This window comes from Rhincodon typus, chromosome 31, assembly GCF_021869965.1.
Source record: "Rhincodon typus isolate 14 chromosome 31, sRhiTyp1.1, whole genome shotgun sequence".
Lineage (NCBI taxonomy): Eukaryota > Metazoa > Chordata > Chondrichthyes > Orectolobiformes > Rhincodontidae > Rhincodon > Rhincodon typus.
This window is the reverse complement of record NC_063362.1, coordinates 16807483-16818408: the sequence shown is the minus strand read 5'-3', so window position 1 is coordinate 16818408 and position 10926 is coordinate 16807483. Positions and strand designations below refer to the sequence as shown.

Sequence of the window (10926 nt, the reverse complement as noted above, 5' to 3'; positions counted from 1 at the left end):
CTGTGGTCCTGGCCAACATAAGTCCCTCAATCAATGTCACAAAATATACTATAGACAAACAGGAGGCTAGAAAAACACAGCAAGTCAGGCAGCTTTTGGAGGAAAGAAGCAGTCAACATTTCAGGTATTACCCTTCTTCAGGACTGACTTAATATTTTCACAAAATATATTGATATGTCATTACAACATTGCTGATTGTGGGAGTTTGCAGTATGCAGTTTAGCTGCTGTTTTCTCTACAATAGTGACTTCACTGCAAAAGTGCTTCAGTGGCTCTACAGCATTTTGGAATATACTATGGCTGTGAAAAGTGCTACATAAAAGCAATGTTGTGTTGATATTGGGATTCCAATTCATTGCCAGCTGTAAACCATTTCCTATATTAGAATACTCCATTTCAAAAGTAGTTAATTGGCTGGAAAGTGTTTTGGAACATGCTGAGGACATGACAGGCATTATATAAATGAAAGGCAATCTTTCTGCTAAAATTTCTTATTGTCGTCTATCTTTGCTTTCTCTCTCAATATACCATTTTTTAAAAACCCAAGCTGGTATAGCAATTATTTCCTCCCCCTCTCTTTGACAAACTGCATTCTGTACTGTAATGTTTTTGACTTTTCACTTGGAAGTCATGCAAAAGAAAGATGCTAACCTGTAACTTGTGTTGGTTCTGGGTATCTCAGAAAACCCCTATGCAGCAGGGTTTATGGAGCTGCGAATATAACACCAACAAATTTCCTTCCATCCTCCAATGTGTACCTTCTGATTCTGGCCCAGCTGACATGCGTTTTGATTCCTGGCCGATTGAGAGTGATTTACCTTCATTAGCAATTTACTGTCATTAGGAATACCAACAACTTTCAACAGCTGATCAGAAATTGTCCCATCCTCCCACTGTGCCTCCACCTAACGCCTCCTGATTTGTGCCAATCTACATCTTCAGCCACAATGGCACAGCAGTGATTGTACTAGATAAGCACGGAGAGCTAAACATTGGTATTCATATAAATGCAGATCTGTGCCAACGTTTTTATTATAGTCTACAGGAACTTACTGGAACTGACAACTCCATAAATTTGCTTCCTTTGCTGTAGTGAATTTTTAGATCAGATTTCCTTTAATCAAACAGGTGATTAATTCCTCACTTCAAAGCAATGCTAATGTAATCTTTCCACAACACAATAGGGTTACTTGTAACCCAAAAGGATTTCTCTGCAAACTTCAATTTTTCTTCCTTTCTTCTGTGCACTGCAGGCACAATAGGTAATAACTCACTGTCCAACACAACAAACACTCCTTAAAACACTCTCTCCCTTTGGATCTTTCCCTGTTCATTTAGTGCTGATATTAAAACATCGCATTTTGTATAGTTTCATTGTCCCTCAATACCCCCAATCATACATGGGCCAGATAACCATTCTTCATGTGGTCATGGGCTATTTTGCATTGTAGCCAGTCCAACCTTGGTCTTACTTATCACTCACAGGTAGGTGTTCAAAGTGCAGGGAGGGATCCCAGGCTGCTCTACTCTCACTCCTAAAGGCTAAGGTTAACTGCAGCCCCTGCTGTTGCTCTGCCAATTTACTCTTACAAAAACCCACGACTCAAGATTCTCCAGCCTGTAGGGCTAGTACAACACATTTATTCATAGAATATTTATGTACAGAACCTTTGGAGGAAGCTATAGAAATCAAAGAGCAGTCACAACACAGGAGTACATTGAGCCCATTGTGTCTGGACGGGGCTATCCATATTATGCACATTTACTACATTCCAGTGATGACATTTCAAAAGTACTTCATTGGATGTAAAGTGCTTTACAAGATACATTAAGTTCAAATCTTTGTATTGTTCTTTTGATACAAATTGATCCTACTTCCTACAGAAGCCCTACTTTAAAATCTCTAGATCTCCAGTTCTGACAGGTCATCGACCAGAAATGTTAACTTGATCTCCCTCAAAACAGATGCTGCTAGACTTACCTCGCACTTCCTAGACTTTGCGTTTATTAGATTTCCAACATCTGAAGCATTTCAGTTGAAAGATGTTTAGAACCCGTGTACTGTTCACAGGATAATTCTCTAGGGCTTCGCTTGCATTAATAAATCACCTCTAGAATAATCAATCAATCTAAACCACTAGATTACACTGCTATATTTTCTCCTGGGTTGGTGGGGGAGGGGTTTTGTTATTGATTGGGGCAGGGCAGAGGGTGCATGGGAGGACAGACTTTACCAGGTGTCCTGGCACCACTATATCAGGCAAGGCTAGAAACAACAGTAAGGGAGTGGCTGTTTAATTGATATTTGCTTCAGTTAACCACACTCACCAAATAAAACTGGACAAACATTCACTTAGGATGGTGCAATTGACATGGGTACCTCTTCTCCACCATGCCACCCTTTGTCACTAGCCCCTCCTCCACAGTTGCCCACAACTTATCATTTTAGACATGAAGTTAAAACACTACAGATGCTGGAAATCAGAAACAAAAACGTGGAAGTACTCAGCAGGTCAGGCAGTAGAGAGAAACAGAGCTAACTTCGAGTTGATGACCTCTCACAAGAAAGGATCAAGTCATCCTGACCAACACATTAACTCAGTTTCTGCCCACAGATACTGTCTGAACTGCTGAGTATTTCTTGTTTTTTTTTGTTTTTATATCATTTTCAGTACAACATTTCTGCAAAGGAAACCAACGTCTTTAAAATTAGTTCTGGATTTATTCAGAAAACATTACAGTTTTTAAGTGATTGTTGAATTAATTAAGCAAAAAGGGTAAGTGGAACAAGCACCCAAAACCACCTCTTCCAAAGGACGTGTATTACACTCCACGCTCAGAACAAACCCTGACTCAGGGAGGACTCCTACAACTCGGCTGCTGGATGAAAGCCTCTTACTGATCACTGCCATCACATAAAATGTATGACAGGAAGACTTCAAAACGTCAGAATGGAGTGGTCCTCAACACAGCTACCAACTGCTTTTAAAAAAGGCTTCTGAAATGTTTACACTCCAACTGCAAGTTTTGCACTAACCATCCAGCAGCTCTGTTTCAACAGAAAGAGAGATCAGATTTGGAGACAATTCGCAGCCTGGCTACTGTCCCATCTGTAGCCCCATACCCCACCACTGAAGAGTTAGTGCATGAGAGAACTGCAAGCATGAGGAGGACTGCACTGGCAGTGATGGCTCCACAGTCCTGCATTGTACTCAAGTTTGGACTTTCTGACTGTGGTGAAAGTGTTCGCACCGAGCCACAGCTGATGCTGCAAATTCCATTTTCTTCTTGAGCTGCTGCTTCTCCTTTGAGGGTGCTGCGGAGTGGGGGGGTGAGCATGAATTTATTCTGACGTTTGGTTGCAAGTTATTACACATCCCTTTTGAACTTCAGTCACAAAACCCAGCACCTCACTGGAAACTCTATGGTTCATGGGACAACCATTAACTCTGTCATATGTCAATCACAAAGCCACTTTTTGGCGGTGGAAGCAGCATTTCATAGCTCAAACTAGTCGGAAAAGCAGGAGCAAAGGTCAGATACTGTGGGCGGGCAACAGGTGCCAAGCATTAATGGCTATCAGTCAAATAGTCCAGCCTCAATTTCAGATGCCAGGCTTTGCAGCTTCAACGAATGTGATTTACATAATGGAGGATGGGACATCATAACCCATCCCTAGAAACAGGGGCCATATTCACTACAGGACGGATGAACCTGTCCCACCATAAGGCAAGCTGCTGGACACAAACACAGGCTGGGCAGCAACAACTGGGTCACACTAGGTACTGCCCATTCTAAAAGTGGCTGGAATTTCATATTTTGGCATTATGCTGGGAAACTTTTAACGGTCAGCTTAATAACAGGGGATTAAAAAAGAGGAATATGCTGATTGGGGTTAGACAACTTTTACAGGAGGCTGTGTGGAGTATAAACACCGGTAGAGACCTATGGGGCTGAATTTCTGTGTAATTCTATATGTGGCCTAATACAGCACAGGCCCAGGACAATTTGCTGGCTGCAGCTAAGGAAAAGGAAGCTGGGCTAAAGGTTGAGGGATGAGGAAAGGAGGGATGGATGAGCAGAAACAATTGGAATACTTCAAAAGCAGCAAGAATCACAGTGTTAAATTTGAAGTCTCAATCCCAAAATGATTGCTGTTGGTGGGATTCAGTGACCTCTAACAGGAATGAAGAATAATCCCATTATCATTTGATCAAACCGAAACGCCCAGCTTAAACCCTACCGTACCTAACCTGGTCTGTGTTTGAAGACAGCATTCAGAAATATCTAACACAAAGTTGAGACTAGGAGATACATAATATTAAAGGTCAAAAGTTAAACAAAGCATTGTGGATGCTGGGGATCCAAAACAAAAGTAGAAAGAGCTAGAGAAACTCAGCAAGTCTAGCAGCATCTATTGAAGAGTCACTGGACTCAAAACGCTAACTCTGCTTTCTTTACCACAGATGCTGCCAGACCTGCTGAGTTTCTCTAGCAATTTGTTTTTGTTAATATTGAAGGTCACTATTTTAAGTGTGCTCTTTACAGCTGCCTTAGTTGGACAGCAATTAAGCCCCTTGACACTGTTTGCTGTCATGTGGACACAGCTGGAATCAGGCAGAGTTTCTCCTCAGCTTGTTACAGATGACACTCAGGGAAGCTTTGGCAGCTGTTAATGTCCATCTCCAGCAATTGCTCTGCTAACTCTGGGGATTAGGTGCTTGCTGTTCATCCTCTGTAGCTTCCAAAGGCTCTTCCATGGACATAGTTTGGGCCATTAGTGCCTGCTTCTTGTGAAATCGCTCTGCCCCAGTCACAGTCATAGGGTGCAGAGGGAAAAACCCAGACAGACCTAGCAATTGGGAAAAAAAAGACAAAACATTTATCACACAGCACTCAAGTGAAATTCAATTGCCAGTCCTGCATTAACATTTCTCCATTCTCTCCTTAAACTAATAGCTGCAGGATTTCCAGGCGGTATCACAGATTGTTCTGCTGTTGGACTTTGGGTGGAGATCCTTTAAACCTTCAGAAATTAGGGAAGGGATCCTTCCTCCACATCTCACTAGCCAGGCCTTGGTTGCAAATCACCCCAACAAGCAGCATCCAGCCAGAGAACATCAGAAATAGAAGCTACAGGCAGCCACATGGTCTATCAAGCCTGCTCTGTCACTTGATAGGATCACAGATTAAACCATAAACCTCCGAAGCACAGAATTCAAAGATTCACAACTATTTGAGTGAAATAATTTTCTAAATATGCAGGCCCTTATCCTGATACTGTGCTTCTGTATACGAGATCCCCAGACCAGTGGAAACAATCTCAGCATCTACTGTAGCAAGCCTCAGTTTTCAGTGAGGTCATCGCTCATTCTTGTCAACTCCAAACAGTAGAGGCTAATCTCCTTGTGAGCAATTTTGGTCCCCATATCTCAGGAAGAATGTACTGGCCCTGGAGTGGGTCCAGAGGAGGTTCACGAGAATGATCCCAGGAATAAAAGGCTTAACATGAGGAATGTTTGGGGACTCTGGGTCTATTTATTTATTTCTTTTCTTTTTTCACAGGACAGTGGCTGTGGCCAGCCAGCTCAAAGTCAGTCCTCAACTGAGGAGATTCTAATCTGGGACCCTGCGTCCACGTTCAATGGAGTTTAGAAGGATGACGGGGGTCGGGGGTGGGGGTCTAATTAAAACATACAGAATACTGAAAGGCCTGGATAGAGCAGATGTTGGGAAGATGTTTCCATTAGCAGGACAGGCTTGGACCTGAGGCCACAGCCTGACAGTAAAGGGAAGTCCCTCTAGAACGGAGATAAGGAGAAACCTCTTCAGTCAGAGAATGGTAAGTCTATGGAATTCATTGCCACAGAAGGCTGTGGAGGCCAGGTCATCGATATTTAAGACAGAAATAGATAGGTTCTTGATTGTTAAGGGAATCAAAAGGTTATAAGGAGTTTGGTGGGGGGTGCGGGGAAGGATGGGGTTGAGAAACTTATCAGTCATGATCGAATGGCGGAGCAGATTTAGTGGCTCCTACATCTTATGGTCTTCCTTAGTGATAGAAAAACCTCCTTGAGCCAGGTACCAGCCTAGTGAATGTTTGCATGCAAGATCAAGTATATCCTTCCTTATGTACAGACACCAAAACTGCACTCAGAATCCCACCTACCATTCACCCTCCTCGGTCCTGACGAAGGGTCCGGACCTGAAATGTCAACTTTCCTGTTCCTCCGACGCGGTCTGATCTGCTGTGCTTCTCCAGCTCCACATTTTATTGACTCAGAATTCCAGATGTGCTCTCATGAGAGGCTTGCACAAATGTAGCAAGATGTGTTTATCCCTGTACATTAATCTCCTTGCAATAAGCAGCAACATGCAATCTGCCTTTCTAATTAAGAACTTCCCGCACACTAACTTCCCGCACACTAACTTCCCGCACACTAACTTCCCGCACACTAACTATCACTCAAAATCAACAAGTCTCACACTTTTCAATTCTTACAACCAAAAAAAGTGAACAACCTTGTACTGATCGACATTATCCTCCACCTGCCACCGTGTTGCCCATTTGCTTCACTTGTTTGTATCTTTTGCAACTTTCTGGCATCCTTCTCACAGCTAACATTTTCAAAAGGCACAGCTGCTCATGTTCTTTATTCAGGAGGGAGAGGGGATCTCAAGGGATACACAAATGTAAGTAACATGGACAGTTACTACCCCCTGGTGGTGTGGCAGGGGATGGCACCACACTGTTGTTACAAAATATGTCCTACACCATTGGCTCAATTGAGACATGCATGTTGGGAGATACCAGTTACCAATACCTGACCACCAGAGAGAGGAGTCAGGGTGTAAACACTGTTGCCAGAATTCTCTACCAGCGTAACATGTTGAAACCCAAGTTCCTTTGGAAATAAAAGTAGGTGGTGTGGGAAGAAGGTGGAGAGCATTCAATACAATAATTAGAAAGTTAAAAACCCAGGAACCTCTTTTACCTAATAGTTTTTCAACAGGCTTTGTCATGTGTGCCCCACAGGCCAGCCAATACTTGATCCTCTCGAAGTTAAAACTGACTAACTTCTCGTTGAAGATGTTGGGCATTGGGTCATATGAGCCGAGCTGCTCCAGGTATTTGCCATCCCTGGCCCTCTTGTTGTGTGCTGCAACAATTCGGTAGAAGGGTCGATTTGTACAGCCACCCAAAGCCAGGCGGATACACACAAATCCCCGGTGATAATATTTGAGCAGATTAGAGGCTGAAAGAGATACAACACAAATACTTAAGGTACATTGAAGCTAGATCAGATCAGTCACACAGATTTTACTGCATTCCACACAGCACCTCATGAGTATGGAGGGTGAGGGCACAACGGGTGGCTGAATAGAAGCCAAAAAGCAAAAGTTTCAAGATACCTTTAAACAAAGTTGGAAAAGTGAGCCATTGTGAGAGGACGTGTCAAGAAATTGATTCAGTCAGGAGCACTTTATCATCTGGGTGCAATGCAAAACCCGAACAGGCAGGCGCTGGTGGGGTGGGGTGAAAGAGATACCCTCCTTCAGGGACCACAGTAAATAGGGGTCATTGGTTCAGGTGAGCGAAAAGGATCTCAGGGTAATACTGGATGTCAAAATGGACAGCAAGAGTTTCTTTAAATATGTAAAAAAGAAAGGAAAACCCCTAAAAGAACAAGGATGGGGAAATAACAATAGGGAACCAGGAAATGGAAGAGGAATTGAACACTTTCCATCATTCTTCACAGTAGAAGATAGTAATAACATTTCAAAATTGAAAAATGATTAAGGGCAAAAAAGGAGGGGAGGGAGTAAATATAATGATTATTACTAGGGGAAAAAGTGTGAGAAACTAATCGGGCTAAAGACCTGTTGGAATGCACCCTAGGATGTTAAAGGAAGTAGCTACAAAGATAGTGGATGCTCTGGTAGAAAGCTTCCAAGAATCTTTAGATTCTGGAAAAGTATCAGAGGATAAAGAAAACTGCCAATGTAACACCATTACTTAAAAAGGAGGGAGCAAAAACATAACAATAGGCCAGTTAGCCTAACACCCATTAATGGTAAAACCTTTGAGTCTATTATAAAAAGACAGAATAACAGAGCATTTTGAAATGTATATGATCGAGCAGAGTTAGCATTGCTCCATAAAGGGGAAATCATGCCTGAAACATTTACTCTGAGGAATTCTTTGATGAGGCTAGAAGGATGAGAAGTGACTTTATTGAAACATACAAGATGCTTACAGGGCTTGACAGAGTGGATACGGAAAGGCTCTTTCTCCTTGTGGGACAGTCTAGGGCCGGAGGGCATCATCTCAGAATAAGGGGTCACTCATTTAAGACAGATGAGGAGGAATTTCTTTTCTCAGAGGGTTGTGAATCTCTGGAATGCTTTATTGCAGAAGGCTGTTAAGGCTGGGTGGTTAAATATATTCGAGGCTGAAGCAAATTCTTAATCAATATGAGAATCAAAAGTCATAGGAAAAAGGCAGAAAACTGGAGTGAGGATTATCAGATCAGCCATGACCTCATCAAGTGGCAAAGGAGACTGGATGGACTGAATAGCCTATTCCTGCTCCTACATCTTAGGGTCTCACAGAAGTGCAAGCTGCTCACCTAGAGTCCAGAGACAAACATCCCTCCCCTAATGACTGACCAACATAGAGTATAGCTTCAATGGTCAATTCAACTCAACTGCTTTAGTTTCAAAGCTGCTCTGTACAACACAACTGCCATGTTTGCCTCGTTGACCAATGACATTTCAAAGTGTTTGAGAAATGATTGACAACTATGACAAGCTACAATATAATGCAGTTTTCTTTTTCAGATACATAGTGGTGAACTTCTAACAGTAGAGTGCTGTGGGGTTGGGGAATAGAAGGGCCTTGCTGTTGTCATTAAATTGGTGATGATTGTAGTGCTGAGCAGAAAGGTGGAATGTAGAATTGTGCAAAAGAGTACACAGACCAGAACTTTGAAGAGAAGATGTGAAGAGGGACACTGAAACTGGGATAAGTCATTTGGGAGGAAATGAATTCTTCAGAGTAGCAGCAGCGGGTCACAAGCAGGCAATAAATGGAAGTGTGCACTCTTCGTAAGTGACCAGAGGCAGGCAAGAAATTCAACTCAAGCTGAGCCAAGTCCAGAACTTGTACTTCAAGCACAGTGGACAGCAAGAATAGCAGGGTCCTAAGGGGATTTGTCAGGGTCAGACTGGAAGAAATTTGGCCTCAACCAGGATTGGACTTCAGGCAGAGAGTCAGATAAAGTGGGAAAGCCACAATATAGCTGGAGGAACTAACAACCAAACATTTGCTGCAGTGCTAAGAATTAGTTTCATGATGAATGGTCAACTACACAGGGACAGGTAGAAACACTTGGGGAGAGTTAAGGTCCAATGGAGGTAGTGGGAAAACGAGTGGGACAGCGAGGTTCAAGCACCATAGACCCCTGAATTCCCTACCCAGAGATATCCTGCAAGAAGGCATTGATACTGCAGACTAATCAATTAGTCTGACACTGCAAAAAAAAAAGACACGAATGAACAAATATTATTAAACTCAAAGCCAGCAGCAGAATCCAACTCATTGCAATGGGGCACTAAACTTGTAAAGTTTGTTTACTCAGTTTGTTGCAACATACTTACAGAGATGAACCATGATTTTTCTCTTCTAAATTTACACCTGAGGAGAAAGAGGAATAAAATAAACATATCTAGAGACTCCTTGGTTTGTAGTTTATTAACTTTCTGTCTGAACGTGCAGATTGCATTAATGAAATATTCCATAGGTGCCAAGCGACCCTCCTGATAATTAAGCGGCCGGTCCCTAGTGTGGGACAAAACGGTATCAAGACTCAGCCTCAGGTCCTGTCTCCACACACGCAGCACCTTGTTCCAGGGGATTGAGTGGGCACAGGCCAGCAGCTAAAACCCAGGCTGATGTCTCCTTCCCCCGCCCCTCACATAAGGTCACTAAGGCCAAAGACGATCTTAATTCACAAATTCCTGACAAAAAATCGGTCTAATAAATCCAGATTCCCATCAGATAACCCCGCGGGTCAGTACGTTTGCCTCAATCACCTTCAAAGCTTCGACTCTTGGCCACCTTTCACTCTTTCACTCTCCCACTCTCCCTCGCCGTTGCTCTTCAGCACCGAACACTGCGCACCGCCATCTCACTACACTCTGACCCGGAAGTGGAACCCTAGCCCAACTCTGATAGGTTGATAGGTTTGTTTTGCATAAACGTTTATGCAAATACAGGTGACTCGGCTGGACGTGGCGTGTTCTCACACGTGACAGGTAGACTACCTGTCACGTGCACACATCGTGCGCCCCCCCCCCCCCAACCCCTCTCTGACCCTGGACTCCCATGGCACAACATGGTGGTAGCTGTGCATCATCAGACTGACAAGCAGCAGGAAGCAAGCTGCACTGTCTGAACATTCCCCACCACTCCCACCCCATTCTCCCAATGTGAGCTAACAGATTGGCTCTTTGTTCCAACTGGGCAAAGCTCACCTGTTCTTTGTGGAGAGATTTGCAAAGAAAAATGAGTCTATCGGGAACTGGTCAGTGCATAGTGTTCTCAAGACCCTGTGGGAAAAGGAGAGGGCGGGATCCTGTTGTGTGGTTCCCTGACAAAGTCATGCCTCATCACCAGATCTTTCTAGCAAGCACCAAGACGTTGCTTGGCTGGTGGTGAGAAGGGCACCACTTGTGAGATCCTTCTTGTACATTCAGTTGGTCTGCGCCACCGCCCACTGCCCTTGAAGTGGCTGCGAGAGGGGTGGGGGTTGAGACTGTCACACATCTCCTTCTGGATCGTGTGCCTTTCCAAAGGAAGTCAGGAGAAAGAAGCAGTAGATTTTGTCAAAGGTCGTCCCGAGCAGCTCCGTGATGCAGGACTCT

The 10926-nt window shown here is 43.6% G+C and overlaps 1 protein-coding gene across 1 annotated transcript; it reads right to left on the bottom strand.

The window, feature by feature from the left end:
- Positions 1-1609: 1609 nt before the first annotated feature.
- mrps16 (mitochondrial ribosomal protein S16) lies at positions 1610-10237 on the bottom strand. The gene is made up of 4 exons (XM_048615071.1): positions 10096-10237; positions 9661-9697; positions 6996-7256; positions 1610-4852 (listed from the first exon to the last, which is right to left on the bottom strand). Exons 2-4 carry the CDS (start codon positions 9671-9673, stop codon positions 4701-4703), a joined length of 426 nt encoding a protein of 141 aa, XP_048471028.1. The 5' UTR covers positions 9674-9697; positions 10096-10237; the 3' UTR covers positions 1610-4700.
- Positions 10238-10926: the final 689 nt, after the last annotated feature.

Excerpts from the sequence above, each read along its gene's own strand:
- mrps16 (XM_048615071.1), bottom strand. Across the intron at positions 4,853-6,995 it reads GCCTGTTGAAAAACTATTAG|GTCTGTCTGGGTTTTTCCCT; the intron begins GTAAAAGAGGTT and ends CCCAATTGCTAG.